At 42.9% G+C, this 16342-nt stretch overlaps 1 protein-coding gene across 2 annotated transcripts in view; it reads left to right on the top strand.

Moving 5' to 3' along the window:
• Positions 1-16342, top strand: part of OLFM2 (olfactomedin 2) — a 514357-nt gene that overhangs the window by 215389 nt on the left and 282626 nt on the right. Inside the window, exon 1 of one of the 2 annotated variants that reach the window (XM_075346475.1) lies at positions 6871-7170. The exons of the other annotated variant lie outside the window; for it this stretch is intronic. Within the exon in view, the coding sequence (XP_075202590.1) occupies positions 7042-7170 (129 nt within the window). The 5' untranslated portion in view covers positions 6871-7041. Of the gene's footprint in view, positions 1-6870; positions 7171-16342 lie in introns of those variants that run through there. 2 annotated transcript variants of the gene reach the window in all.

The raw sequence follows: 16342 nt of genomic DNA, 5'->3' as shown, positions 1-16342 counted from the left end.
CTTAAAAAATGTAATAAAAACCCTCCATTGTCTGTAACTAACAACTCATGCATTGGGAGGGCCATATACAGACACATATAACATCAATATCTCCCAACAGAGAATCGTGAATTAAAATTTTTCTTCATACATATTCTAATATTTGCTGATGAATTTCACTTCCATAAGAAATTATAGGCATTATGAAGCTTAGGGTATTTTCAGACTGATACACTGGTTGCAGAAATCTATGCACATACTCCAAAATGTCTGCAGAACATATGCAATGTGTGACTACGTCCTTATTTGTTAATTATCGCATTTAACACTTTGGAAGCATTGTCATTTATATTATTCCATATTACCAGCTGTTGCTTTTCAGTAGACCTAAATACATGGTAATGTCATTACTATTGATTGATTGATACCACAACTTATCACACAGTGATCAATCAATAGCAATGACATTAACATGTATTAACATCATCCTTATTGATATATCATTCATTGCCACAGATGACTATATAATTTAAAGGGAATCTGTCAGCAGGATTTCACCACGCAAACTATGTAGACGTCATGTAGCTCTATCAAATACAAGTTCAGCCATACCTTTACATGGTCAGTTCATTCCTCCATCACTGGGAAATAAGAATTGGAATGAAGTGATATTTGAGAGTGAAAGTGCTATTTGTAGATCTGAGACCTCTGTCACTCCAGCTCTATTTTCTGCTCGGAGCCAAGACCTAGTGCTTGACTGACAGCCTCTTTGCTGGGTGACTTAAGGCAAAGGAATCATCAGTGAAGCAGGAGGAGGCGGCTCTGAGTGAGGAATAGAGCTGGAGTGACGGAGGCTTCACATCAACACATAGCTCCTCAGCCTCATTTGCCTATCAATTCAAATACTAATTTCTGAGTAAAAGAGTTATGGACAGACCATGTAACGGTATTGCTGGACTTGTCTTTGAAAGAGCTACATGAATATATAAATAGATTGGGGGGGGGGGTGAAATCCTGCTGACAGATTCCTTTTAAAGGGAGTCTGTCAGCAGAAAGTGACTGTTCGAACCAAACTCTGATGTGACCGAACAGTTAGAGATGAGGACTTGTGGAAGTTCGGATTTACCGGATTCAAGACAGACTTTAGTCAAGTGTTTGGATCGGGACCTGGACTTGACCCTTGACCCAAAACCACATACAAGTCAATGGAAACCCGAACGCCTGTGCTGTAAAATGGTCATCTCTCCCTTTTTCTCTCTCTTTCCCTCAACCTCTCCCTCTCTCATTCTGTCTCTTTCTTTTCCTCTCACTCTTTCTTTCCCTCTCTTTCTCGCTCTTTCCTTCCCTCTCAGTCTCTCTTTCTCTCTCTCATTGTGTCTCTCTCCCTCTCTCTTTCTCTCCCTCTCTCTCTTTCTTTCCCTCCCCCTCTCTCTTTCTCTCCCCCTCTCCCATTCTTTCTCTTTCTTTCCCTCTCCCTCTTTCTCCCCCCTCTCTATCTTTCTCTCTTTCTTTCCCAATGTCTCCCTCTCTTTCTCTCCCTCTCTTTCTTTCCCTCCCCCTTTCTCATTCTCTCTCTTGTTTTTTCCCTCCCCCTCTCCCTCTCTCATTTTATCTTTCTTTATTTCCCTCCCCCTCTTTCTCTCTTTCCTTCTCCCCTCTCTCTCTCTTTATCGCTCTCTTTATTTCCCTCCCCCTCTCTTTCTTTCTCTCTCTTTCTTTCCCGCTCCCTTTCTCATTATGCTACATTCCACCTTTCAACAAACTTTGTCAGCAAACAAACAGCACATGAACTCCAAACTCAGACACCGACTTTTATTATAAGTCCGTGTTCTCAGGTTCATGACCCGGATACCCGCTGTTCGGTTCGAACCATAACTTTACAGTATGGGTTTTCACATCTTTATTCACTGCTAAAGATGAATGGACCCAAACTTTGAAGTGCGGTGTCCATACGGAACGCAGACTTTACAAAAACAATAGTGCGCAGGTTCGGAGTTTGGGTGCTCTACGTATGCTGATCACTCGAGCGAGCATCGGTGTGTCCAGCCGCATGCAGTCTATGAATGACTCACACTGGGGGTAAAATCAGTGTTAGCGGATGTAGTGCGCACAAGCAAAAACAGAAAAGGAAAAAACCCTCACTCTCCCGGAAGTGATCTGTTTATGGCTGCCTGCATGTGGGCGGAGAGATAAACTACCCAATCAGTGACTTCCAATGAAATTCAGGTCAAGTCCTGTTCCTGAGCTGACATTTATATAAAGACCGGTGTCTGATGCTGGGCAATAAGAAGCTCAATTGTATGCAGATGTAGCATCCGCCATTGGAAAGCGAGAGCCCTGGTGTGCTACCTATTCCTGAGATTCAGCCATTTTGAGCCACCACTGCAGCCGATCATTGAGTTTGGTGGCTTGTGCCATGTGCCCTGGCAAAGCCGCTGAGCCCATTGTCTACAGTGGTGATGCTCGCTGGTGATGTGACGTCGCGGCTGCAGCCAAAAGGCCAAGACCTGAGCAGTGGCTAGTCCCGGGGACGGGGAGTGTGGCGCCCCTGAGGCTTCCGTTGCCACAGAGATATTGCACCTCAGCCAGAGGTGTGATATCCCATCCTGGGTAAGAATGAGGTCATATGCCGGTCCACAGACTAATGCACAGACCAATTGGTAGGCATACACTGGGTCAGGGATAGTAGCAGCAACCCCCATAGATGTATTCATGGGGCCATAAGTCCCATTTCTGGTCCCAATAGTGTGGGTGGGGCCAAGTCAGTGGTGTGTGGGAGGAGTCAGAAAGTGTGAGTAGACAAGGGAACCAGGAAGTTCCAGTAGGGTGAAGTGTAGTCTGTGAGAGGGAGGCGGAGAGGGAGGTAGTTACCTCAGGAGAGTGAAGGAGAAAAGTCTGAGGAGAAAGTGACAGAAGGAAGTTCCTGGTGGAGATCCTGGGGTCTAGTTAAGCCCAGGTGACACCTAAAGAAAGAAAGGATTCCAGGGCCACGGAAGGGCATATTGGCTCGTGGCCTGTTCCACTGGAAGATCGGGGTGGAGGGATCTGGCTGCATTCAGGGGCTGTCCCCAGACAGAGGGAAGAAAAACAATTCCTCAAAGTAACACCGAAGGCTCGGGGGTGGTTTCAAGCGCCCAGGACCACAACCCACCACAGTTTCCCGGTGAAGGGGGCAAGATACAACTGCGGTTAGCCCCCTTTGTACAGACACCTGTGGTGGAGACCAAGACCAGCTCAGCTAAAACAGTCAAGGCTAAGAAATCAGTCAGGAAAGAGACACAGGAGGGGTGCACCGCTATTGACCTCTGAACTACCCGGGATCGGCGGAGGCACCTGACAGTGGATCCCAGCATACTGTGGGCAACCGGTTTGCTAGCACCTGGACTCAGAAAACAGTGAGTAAAGATCTTAACTGCAAGCCCTGTGTCGTCTGCTTTATCCTGCACTGCATCCACAACACCAAAGAACCTACAAAGTACCAAAGGTTACCCCGGTGTACCCGCTCTACCTGTGGAGAGCAAGCAACATCTCAGCTGCTATAACATCAGCCCCGGAGGTCCCTTCCAGCAGCTGCGGCCCTAAAGAGCTGCAAATTACCACAGGTGGCGTCACGAATCTTATATAAACTTTAACACTAACATCACCCCCACAGCTGCCATATTAATTGACTCCACCAGGGTCACGGAGTCGGGCCCCGCCACCGCTGACTACCCTGGACTAGTCCGGCCCGACACCGAGTCACCTAAGGCCCTGGGGTGGGCGAGTCAGGAGCACCCGCTCATTGTTATCAGAGCCGCTCGTGTCTACTTTGCTGGAAGTGGAAAGCCCCTTTTAATAGTGGCCACTTATCAGGACCCTCGAATACTATCCAGTGGAGGAAGTGGCTACAAAAATCATCTCTACCCTTGCACATTACATAACTAGTCCATTGATTTCTTTTTGCACAGAGTAATTCCTTATATCACCTGTTGGGGAACTGCAGGGAAATACAACACTTATTACTGTGTTCTTCCACAGATCACCGTTGATCACTAGTGATCTCATCAACAGGAAATCTTATGAACAGTTTATCATTAATCGATTTTCTGACAAAATAGGGAACATCCAAAGTTTAAAATCCCTTTAATTGTTTTCTTGATATTCGAGAAATTAGATTTAGTTAAAATAAAAAAAATAAAAATAAATGTAGCAAATTAGAGACGCAACTTAATGGAGATCTAAATGAAAAGTAATCAATTAATCATGATCGATTGCAATAAATCTCTTACATGGCTTATGGGGAAATCTAATTACAGTCCTAGGATAAGTTCTTGTCTGTTAGAAAGATAAAACACTGAGATATCCGCACATCTCCTAATGCTGAGGCCTAATATGATGATCAGATTAAGAATGAGACCATCTAAGAGAGTGATGGGGAGGAGGACGGAGATAATGAGAACTTCCTAGGATCAGGAGAGATCAATATCACATAAGGAGATTTGGCCACATGTTGTAAATCGTCTTCAATTAAAATGATACTATCATTATTTCTAGAAGAACACAGAAGGGTGATTTTCAGAGATAGACTCATGGCGCCTCTTCTGATTAGTAGGCCACCAGAAAACCATGACATCACATAGCCTCCTGACCTGAGAAGACGCTCGGAATGCCGGCATGAAGTAGGAAGTTCTCAGGGATCTGGTTTTGGTTTTTGACTACTGGAACAGGTTTCTGCAAATCATTTTCTCCAATTCTAGTAGATAGACAGCAACTCAGCCATGGTGTGGAGACTCCATAACATTACAGAGCAGTGGACCAAGTGCTGAGGAGCAGAGGGCAGAAAAGTCACCACCGCTCTACTGACTCCAAAACTGCAGAGTCCAGACCTCCTCTGGTAACATCAGCACAAACACTGAGCTTCATGGCCAAGCGACTACAGTCTAAAGGCTGCTTTACATGGTACGACCGATTGTGCGATTTCACAATCGATCGTACCCGCCCCCGTCCTTTTTGCGTCACGGGCAAATCGCTGCCCGTGTCGCACAAAGTTAGTAACCCCCGTCACACATACTTACCTCTCGTGCGACCTCGCTGTGGGTGGCGAACGTCCACTTCCTGGAGTGGGAGGGACGTTCGGCGTCACAGCGACGTCACACGGCCGCCGGCCAATAGAAGCGGAGGGGCGGAGATGAGCGGGACGTAAACATCCCGCCCACCTCCTTCCTTCCACATAGAGCCGGCGGCGGCCGCGGGAGGCAGGTGAGCTGCTCATCGTTCCCGTGGTGTCACACGGAGCGGCGTGTGCTACCACGGAAACGATGGTCAACTAAATTAAACGATATTATGGAACCTAGCGAGCAGTACCCGACTCATGATTTGTGAGCGATACAGCGTCGCTAGGAGGTGTCACACAGGCCGGCATCGCCAGCGATGCCGGATGTGCGTCACAAAAACCGTGACCCCGACGATCTATCGCACGATAGATTGTCTGGTGTAAAGCAGCCTTTACATCACCAAGCACAATGCTAAACATTGGATGGAGCGATAGAAAGCCACCTCTGGACTCTCGAGGAGACGTGTTCTGTGCAGTGACAGATAACACTGCTCTATCCGCGTCTGAGGGACGTGTCTTGGTTTGATGATTGTCAGAAGAATGTTACCCCCTGACTGCATTGTGCCTGCAGGACAGTTTGGTGGAGGAAGGGTAATGCTATGGTCTTGTTTTTCCAGGGTCGTCCTCGGCCTCTTAGTGTCTTTCAAAGGAAATGTTATAGTTCAGTATACAAGACTTTTTGGACAAATGTAGTTTCAAACTTTGCGGAAACAGATTGGAGAAGGCCTTTTCTGTTCCCCGTGACTGTCTGCTGCACAAGGTCTATAAAGGATGTTAGAGACCAGACCTCAACCTCATCCAACACCATTGGGATGAACTGGCACGGAGATTGTGAGCCCGGGTTTCCCCAGCATCAGTGTCTGACCTCATAAATGAAGGGGCAAAAATTCCCACATACACCTCCAAAATCTTGTAAAAAGCCTTCCCAGAAGAGAAGAAGCTGTTACAGCTTCAAGAGGACTGACTGATGTAGAATGGGAGGTTAGAGAAACTCCGGGAACGGTAATGTGGAGGGAGCACATATGCTTCTTCAGATGGATGGATGGATGGATAGATGGATAGAGGGATAATAGATGGATGGATAATAGATGGATGGATGGACGGATAGATGGATAGATAGAGGGATAATGGATGGATGGATAATGGATGGATGGATGGACGGATAGATGGATAGATAGAGGGATAATAGATGGATGGATAGATGGATAGAGGGATAATGGATGGATGGATAATAGATGGATAGGTAGATGGATGAATAGATGGATAGAGGGATAATGGATGGATAGAAGGATAGAGGGAAAATAAATAAATAGGTTGCTGGATAGATAGATAGAAGGATAATAGATGGATAGGTACATAGAGGGATGGATAAATAAATAGATAGATGGATAGATGGATGGATAGATAGATAGATAGATATATAGATAGAGACAGACAGACAGATAGATAGACAGACAGACAGATAGATGTCACTCCTACAGTTCCCTATAGATTGTAGGAGTTTTTTCTCTTTTCTCATTGCCGATTCAATTATTTTTCTTTATCATTTTATTCGTTTGTTGTTCCCACAATTCAGAAGAGCAGAATATGTTTATGTTCTAAAACTAATGGTTCTATATATTGTATAGATATTGTATATAGATGGATGGATGGATGGATATATGGATGGATGGATAGACGGCTGTCGTGCTGGGTCTTCCCAGTCCTGTGGCGTCTCGGGCAGGGACACAGGGAGGAGGGTGGGGGGAGACGCGGAGCAGGCAGAGAGAAGGAGGGCGCAGATTTCTCTCTCCTCTCTCATCCTCCTTTCACTCTGTGCCCAGGTCTGACACAGGCAGGAGCTGCACTGCAGCCAATCTTCACCCCCTCCCTAAGGGGCATTTCCTGAGATTCTCACACCCACCTGGAGACAGGAGAGGGGGTGGCAGTCAGGATGCCAACCCCATGAGCATGGTGTTTTTGGTGGCACAATGACGGTCCCCTTACTAAAAATCGGGGCCGTGCTCAGCACTATGGCAATGGTCACCAACTGGATGTCACAGACGTTACCATCACTTGTGGGGCTGAATGGCACCAGACCTGGCACTTCTGAAAAAATTGTAAGTTGATGCCGGCGGCTTCTATTAATATTGATAGCGCTATGTCAAAGTTGGGAAAGCTGTAGTGTCACACCTGTAAGCTTTGGGGATGACGGCAGATCCAGTGCTGTGTATGGAACTGTCTGTATGGATGGTAGATTGGCCATAAGTATGTACACCGTCTGCATGCAGCCCCATCCCATCACATTCTGTACTTTCCGGTTTTCGGCGGTGTGTAATAATATGATATGTGATAAGATAGAAACAAAAGGAGGTTTCTTCGGTCGTTAAGTCATATTGTCTCTGTATCTTTCTTGCTGGAGGATTCTATGCCGTCATACGGACTATATCACACCGGAGACGAGTCTGTCAGTGCCGTGCAGACGGATTATTAATGGGTTTATCCCAATTTGTTATCGGTGTTTTTTAAAGGACTGATGGAAACCTCCTGGTCTACCTATACCCAACACCGAGCTATGCCGGTGCATGTCACACTGAGGAGAGACAAACTCAGCTCTGCTACATCTGTATGTTCCCAGAGTATAGACACATGTCTATATGCAGTGGATATATGGGACACATTGGCTTACGGTGGAGATTGAAAGTTAAGATTTCTATGTTTGTAGCAATTGTGTGTGTGTGTGTGTATATACAGTGTATATATATATATATATATATATATATATATATATTGTGCTGTGACATGAAGGCATATATACAGTACCAGGACCAGACAGAGAGAGGTGTCAGCCTGAGCCCAAGAGCTGACACTTCAGATCCAGAGGAGCATGATATTTATGGGAAACTTTTTCATAGAAGAAAACTGAAAAAAAAAAGAAATTCCGAAGAGGAGAAATTTACAGGACAAAAAGAAGCTCGTAGAGTTTCAAAGATAGATAGATAGAGAGATAGATAGACGGATAGATAGATAGATAGATAGAGGGATAGATAGATAGATAGAGGGATAGATGAATAGATTGATAGATAGAGAGATAGATAGACAGAGGGATAGATAGAGGGATAGATAGATAGAGGGATAGATAGATAGATAGCGGGATAGAGGGATAGATAGATAGATAGAGGGATAGATAGATAGATAGATAGATAGAGGGATAGATAGATAGGTAGATGATAGATTGACAGATAGATAGATAGATAGAGGGATAGATAGATAGATAGAGGGATAGAGGGATAGATAGAGGGATAGATAGATAGATAGGTAGATGATAGATTGATTGATTGATAGATAGATAGATTGATAGATAGATAGAAGGATAGATAGATAGATAGGTAGGTAGATGATAGATTGACAGATAGATAGATAGATAGAGGGATAGATAGATAGATAGAGGGATAGAGGGATAGATAGAGGGATAGATAGATAGATAGGTAGATGATAGATTGATTGATTGATAGATAGATAGATTGATAGATAGATAGAAGGATAGATAGATAGATAGGTAGGTAGATGATAGATTGACAGATAGATAGAGGGATAGATAGATAGATAGAGGGATAGATTGATAGATAGAGAGATAGATAGATAGAGGGATAGATAGAGGGATAGATAGATAGAGGGATAGATAGATAGATAGCGGGATAGAGGGATAGATAGATAGATAGAGGGATAGATAGATAGATAGATAGATAGAGGGATAGATAGATAGGTAGATGATAGATTGACAGATAGATAGATAGATAGAGGGATAGATAGATAGAGGGATAGAGGGATAGATAGAGGGATAGATAGATAGATAGGTAGATGATAGATTGATTGATTGATAGATAGATAGATTGATAGATAGATAGAAGGATAGATAGATAGATAGGTAGGTAGATGATAGATTGACAGATAGATAGAGGGATAGATAGATAATAGATAGATAGAGGGATAGTGGGATAGATAACTAGATAGATAGATATATAGATGGATAGATAGAGGGATAGATAGATAGATAGATAGATAGATAGAGGGATAGATAGAGGAAGATAGATAGATAGATAGATAGAGGGATAGATAGAGGAAGATAGATAGATAGATAGATAGGTATAGAGGGATAGATAGGTAGAAATAGATAAATAATATGAAATGAAATAGTATATAAAAATAAATATAGACATTCAACATGGAAAGCAGGCAAAAAAAAAATACATAATCCTGACATATATAGATCGTAATATGAGTGTAATTATATCTGAAAGTCTAAAAACACATTTATACAACTGTCATAAAACCATAACTGTCATGAGTTAGGTGAATAGTAACAAAGATAATTAGAAATATGAGAACAGCTAGAGATAGATAGATAGATAATAGATAGATAGAGGGATAGATAGAGGGATAGATAGATAATAGATAGATAGAGGGATAGATAGAGGGATAGATAGATAATAGATAGATAGAGGGATAGATAGAGGGATAGATAGATAATAGATAGATAGAGGGATAGATAGATGATAGATAGATAGATAGATAGAGGGATAGATGGATAGAGGGATAGATAGATAGGTAGATAGATAGATAGATAGACGGATATATACTACATTCCCTATCTCCCCCATGCTAATTATACTTTTGGATTGTATATATACTCAGTACTATTTTGATCAGTCTCCTCCCATCACCACAGTCAATATCTATTCTGATTATTACTGTTACTAGACCAGAAGATCGTCGATGTACCTGATCCTGTTTATTTATTACACTGAATATCTACCTTGTATGAAACATGAGAGAGACTGACTGAGCGCAGCAATTAATGCTGGAGACCAGGGTGGGATTATTCGTAGTTACTAGGTCAGTTTTACCGAGGGTGATGATTAAACTAATGCTTTGATGTTAAAAAAAAAATCCCATTTTAGAAATGGTTCAGAATAATGAATGAATTATTGGGACTGGGCTAGAATGTTAATTAGAAAGAAATGCGGAAGCTTCGAGGGATTGCCCAGTCTGGACGTCTGATTTACAGATCTTGGTTCTCCCTGGGGTAATTCTGTAAGGGAAATGGTCTCTATATCACGGTGCCTGTAGCTAAAATCACTGATGGGAGGAGAGGGGGGTGCAAGTAACAGGTGCCTTTCATCATATGTGAGGGGAAAGGGCATCAGGGATTGTGAAAGCCAAGCTTTCCATGGTGCCGCTGTAATTCAATACTTAGATATGGGATCAATTTTGACAGATAAAGTTTAAAAAACAAAATGAATATTTTATCCAAGTTTATGACATTTTTACTGATACTGGAAAGAAATATGTAGAAAGGTAAAGTCATTAAGATCAAATTAGAAAAATCCAAATTGAGAATTGATATTGAAATTAAGAAATGATATTGTCATCTCCTCGAATAAGAAACATGATTGTCAGTGGAACCTTTTGCTAATGTTAATTCTGCAATTCTTACACATTCCCATTGCTTTCTATGAGATGGGTTTTTGTACTTTTGTTACTTCTAATTCATGACAAGACAATATAGATGGAATATTTCTGCTGGTAGGTTCACTACAAGAGAACAAGGAGACTTGAAGTAGTGTGTATATATATATATATGTGTGATGCATCCTTATTATTATCCTTATGACTTATGGTGAATTCTAGTTCTCCTCAGAATGGTTGCCTCTTATGTATGAGGTTACATGTTCCTTTTATTATATTATCTGATAAGAAGGACACATACTTGCTACTTTGCTACTTGTAAAGGTATGATGGTTTTATCCTAATCACAAATGGCAATTTTTTTTTTACTGTAAAAGCAGTAAGACTATGGATTCTTTACTGTAAGAGCAGTGAGACTATCGATTCTTTACTGTAAGAGCAGTGAGACTATGGATTATATATTGTAAGTACAGTGAGACATGGATTCTTCACTGTAAGAGCAGTGGGGCTATAAATTCTTTACTGTAAGAGCAGTTAGTTTATGGATTCTTTATTGTACAAGCTGTGGGACTCTTGATTCTTTACTGAAAAAGTAGTCGGACTATCGATTCTTTATTGTAAGAGCTGTGAGACTGGATTCTTTACTGTAAGAGCAGTGATACTATGACTTTTCTACTGTAAGAGCAGTGAGATTATGGATTCTTTACTGTAAGAGCAGTGGGACTATGGATTCTTTACTGTAAGAGCACTGGGACTATGGATTCTTTCATTTAAGAGCAGTGAGACTATAGTTTCCTTACATACTGAAATGGTTGATTGACTGGAAAAGTTTAAGAAGGGCCTGAACGGCTTTCTTGATAAATATAATATTCCAGGTTATTGACAGTAAATTCTGCAGAAGGTAGCACAATATCAGCAGAAGCAGCACTGAGGACCTGAGAACTAGCAATGTAACTAACTTGTTGCCCAGGCACCTCCCCTAAGAGTAAGGTGCCTTTAATATCTGCAACCTCTCAGCTGACCTAAGAGGTACTTCCGGGTCAGGGTGTGCTGGCCCTTTTAAGAAAAGGGGCGTTGCCATTCACGCAGCCTTTGGACAGAACCAGGAAGCCTGTGAGGTGTAAACAGGCTCTGGGAGATGGCCACATGGAACGAGGATGGGGCAGCCACAGCAGTATGGCTGAGCAAGTGAGAGAACTGATGTCCTCACTGGGATGGGAGGTAGGACAGTGCAGGGACGGCCGTATGGGTGTTACATTAAGTGTACACATAAATGTAAGTAAGAAAGGGCAGGGGTACTTCTTTTTCAAAAAGGACTTGAAGTGGGAGAAGCCAAGAAGTGGTCTACCTCTGTCTGAATTAGGAGTGATGGCAAAAAAGGAAATGTCAAATTTATTAATCAATACATGTTATATCGATTGTGAAAGACTAAAGCACTCACCCCAACATATATCGCATGATGCGTGGCCAGACGGATTACTATATTTCGCCAATGCTAGGATTAGTCTTTATATGTGCCCCCAAAAAATGGTCTAATTATGACCAGTACGTACCCCATATATTTCTGGCCATCAGACTTGACGTGTGGAGACTGGATTGTAGTTCCAGATATGTATTATTTTATTACAACTTATTACATTGATCCGACGCACAAGAAATTAAGCAAATTGCTCATCAAAGCCGCGAGCCCTACTTATAGTAAGTGTGACTTCTCTTCATTGAGGGGCTCTCCTATCCTTAGGTGCATTTGCATTTTGAAATGCAAAGTATGGTTTTGCAAAGTAAGACTATTACACAGAGCTCCTATCGCACCCGTCCTCGCGGTTGTCCTACCTTTAGCTTCAGTTTATCAGCAGCTCTCACTGAGGTTCTTAACGGTAGCACAAAGCAAACCGGGAAGCCCTAGAAGTCTGCTCAATCTGTCTGAGAGAAAGCCGGGAGGCATTATCCACTGCCCTGCACAGCCAGGTCTATAAATATCCTTGGCTGCTAGCCCTGTCTCCACTCTTATAGGAGGTGATAGAAGGGAGGGCGTCCCCACTCATTAACCCCTACATCATCGGCCGCTCTGGGTTTTTTCTTTTCGTACACCAGATGGTGAATCTAAAAAAAAATGCAGTTCATATCGAAGTTGTAAAGACCGATAAAGCCAAGCTTGATAACTGCAGAACGAGGTCAAGAAAAGGGTGTTCTGTGGTGACATATTAATTAGGCATGAGGCACCTGACAGCATGCCCAGTGCAATGGAGGTCAATTGTGATGTCATGAATATGATATTGCACTAAACCATAATCACCACTCGCGTAGAAAGAGGTTCGGAGTCTAAAGCTCCACAGCCACAATCCTGTCCAGTACTGAGCCTTACTGGTAAACGGTTCACGAGCGCAAGCAGCATTCAGATAACGAAGACCATCCCTGGAGATGTTGACATGTTTTAATTAAGACCATGTGGTGTAATTAAGATACACCTAAGAAGCAAGAGTCATTAGGTGGCTGTCGAGATACTAGGCACTAGCAAGACAACACTAGTTTTTATATTGACTTTTACATACTTCTCCCTAAATCACTGGATATCAACCCCTTTCAAGGTGTGATCTCAATAGCCTTGGTGAAGTTTCATGACCCGACGTCTTAGATATGACCCGACATCCTGTTCATGACCCGACATCTTACTCATGACCCAATGTCTTACTCATAACCCAACGTCTTACTCTTAACCCGACATCTTACTCATGACTCAACATCTTAGTCATAACCCATCTTAATCTTAACCCGACGTCTGTCTTACTCATGACCCGACATCCTACTCTTGACCCGATGTCTTACTCGTAACCTGATGACTTACACTTAATCCGGTTTACTCACAACCTGACATTTTACCCATGACCGACGACTTACTCATGACCCGACATCTTACTCATGACCCGACATCCTACTCTTGACCCGATGTCTTACTCGTAACCTGATGACTTACACTTAATCCGGTTTACTCACAACCTGACATTTTACCCATGACCGACGACTTACTCATGACCCGACATCTTACTCATGACCCGACATCTTACACTTAAAGGGAACCTGTCAGCAGAAATTTACTCTTAACCTGATGTCTTACTCATGACCCAATGTCTTACTCATAAGCCAACATCTTACTCTTAAAGGGAACCTGTCAGCAGAAATTTTGCACTAAACATAAAAGATTCCCCCTCAGCAGCTCCTGGGCTGCATTCTAGCAATGTTCCTGTTGTTCTTGTGCCCCCTTTCTGACCAAAATAAAGACTTTATAAAGTGGTACCTTTTTGTATGCAGATACTGTAAATGGTACACGGGGGCGGGCTTCCTGGTGTCCGTTATTCTGCCTCCTGCCGCTTTAGGCCGTCCCCCATTGCTCATTTCCATAGCTGTGGATGCCGCCCAGTGCTCCAGAGGTCCCCGCGCATGCCCAGTGCCTATCTCTCGTGGATGAGCACTGTGCCCAGTGTCACCGCTGGTGACGTGTGCGCAGGCTTTAGATTATGGGCGGCGCTTTGATTTTCATTACCAAGTAACCACCCATAATCGTGTGACCGCGCTTTCCCCCTCTGCCTCCTTCGTTCTGCGCAAGCGCGGGCCTGCTGACCCCACATTACCTCTTTCCCATCTTGCCCTGAGGAAAGAAATAGATGGGAGGAGTGCGGAGCAGGACACCACCGATCGATTTCCTGTCTCAGGGCAAGATGGGAAAGAGGGAATGTGGGGTCAGCAGGCCCGCGCTTGCGCAGAACGAAGGAGGCAGAGGGGGAAAGCGCGGTCACGTGGTTATGGGCGGTTACTTGGTAATGAAAATCACAGCGCCGCCCATAATCTAAAGCCTGCGCACACGTCACCAGCGGTGACACTGGGCACAGTGCTCATCCACGAGAGATAGGCACTGGGCATGCGCGGGGACCTCTGGAGCACTGGGCAGCATCCACAGCTATGGAAATGAGCGATGAGGGACGGACTAAAGCGGCAGGAGGCAGAATAATGGACACCAGGCAGCCCGCCCCTGTGTACCATTTACAGTGTCTGCATACAAAAATGTACCACTTTATAAAGTATTTCTTTTGGTCTAAAAGGGGGCACAATAATAACTCAAACCTTGCTGGAATGCAGCCCAGGAACTGCAGAGGGGGAATCTTTTATGTTTAGTGCAAAACTTCTGCTGACAGGTTCCCTTTAACCTGACATCTTACTCATGACTCAACATCTTACTCATAACCCATCTTACTCTTAACCCGAAGTCTTACTCATGACCCGACATCTGACTCATGACCAGACATCTTACTCATGACTCGACATCTTACTCGTGACCAGACATCTTACTCGTAACCTGATTTTTTACTCTTAACCCGATGTCTTACAACCCGACATTGTACTCATGAGTCATGACCGACGACTTTCTAATGACACGTTTTAATCATGACCCAACATCTTAGTCATTATCCAACGTCTTACTCATGACCCAACGTCTTATGGAGAATTTCTTCCCTGCCAATAAATGTCTGTAGAACTTTATTCAAGAAATTCAAAGTGTCATTTGTTTAAATACAAAACATTTGTTGGTAAAGAAATGGCAATTTCAGCAATATTTGTTAAAGGTCACGCCTTCCCACGTTCAATTAATGAGTCTCAACCCAATTTTTCCGACTGTTACTGAGGACATCTTTTTAAAAAAAAAAACAAAAATAAATAAATTATACTAAACTTTTGCCCCATCCGTACAAGAACCTGTCTTTAGTGATGGGCGAATATTAAATTATTTGGGTTAAGATTATTCCTCTAGATTATTTCTTACTATTCGTGTGTTCATCAAGAATTACAAATTTTTTGTTGCCTTTTAAATTATATCTAAAGCCTATTGTTTGTTAAAAAATGACAAAAATTGTAAAATAGGTAATTTCAATGCTTGCTACACCTCATTTTATGTTTCCCCTTTCCCTTTTCCCTGTTATAAATAAAGACAGTATACAAAAGAATAACAAATTTTATGCAAGTCCTCAGGAAACTAGAATAATTTTCTAGCAGACCCTCCCAGGATGTTTGGTGGGTCTCTAAAAATGCTGAAATGGATGGTAAAGTGCTTAAATTTAATGGAAACATCATGGTGAAGATGCCTGGATGCATCTCTGAAACATAGGTCCCTTCTGGGAACAATGTTCTCAGAGTACTATGACATTTTGATGAGTCATCCCCCACCTATATAATTAGCGCAGGTAAAGTAGACAGCTGGGAGATACATTCCCCAGCTTTGTGTTTTATCTTGGCTGATTATCAAAAATAGAGTCTCCCCCAAACCATGTTTTAAAAAAATATTTAAATAAATAATTAAAAAATGTGGGCTCTTGCCCATTTTTGATAACCAGCGCAGATAAAGCTGGGAACTATTATTCTCTGGTTGGTAAGGTCCATGGTTATTGGGACCTCCCCAGACTAAAAATAGTAGCCCTCAGCCACCCCACAATTGGCGCATCCATTAGATGCAATAATACTGCCGCTTTACCCGGCTTCTCCCGATTGCCCTTGTGTGGTGGCAATCGCTGAAATATATGGGGTTGATTTCAGCTGTGATTTGTCTCATCTGAGTAATGAATAGTGCTGAATATATTCTATCATCACTACCTGTCTCGTCTTCTTAAATCAAACCTGTCATTTCAGATAACTTTTCAGAATAGGCTGTTGTGTGGGCATTTGAGGGAAAAATGCAAGTTCTGGCGGTTATATGACTTGTATTCTAGATTTTTGAACAATTTTCCCCACTGCAAGCTTTAGCTCTAATTTTTTAGTGAATTGGTGGGTGGAGGC

Source organism: Anomaloglossus baeobatrachus, chromosome 4, assembly GCF_048569485.1.
Source record: "Anomaloglossus baeobatrachus isolate aAnoBae1 chromosome 4, aAnoBae1.hap1, whole genome shotgun sequence".
Lineage (NCBI taxonomy): Eukaryota > Metazoa > Chordata > Amphibia > Anura > Aromobatidae > Anomaloglossus > Anomaloglossus baeobatrachus.
The sequence above is the reverse complement of the archived record's forward strand: the minus strand, read 5'-3'. Positions and strand labels throughout refer to the sequence as shown.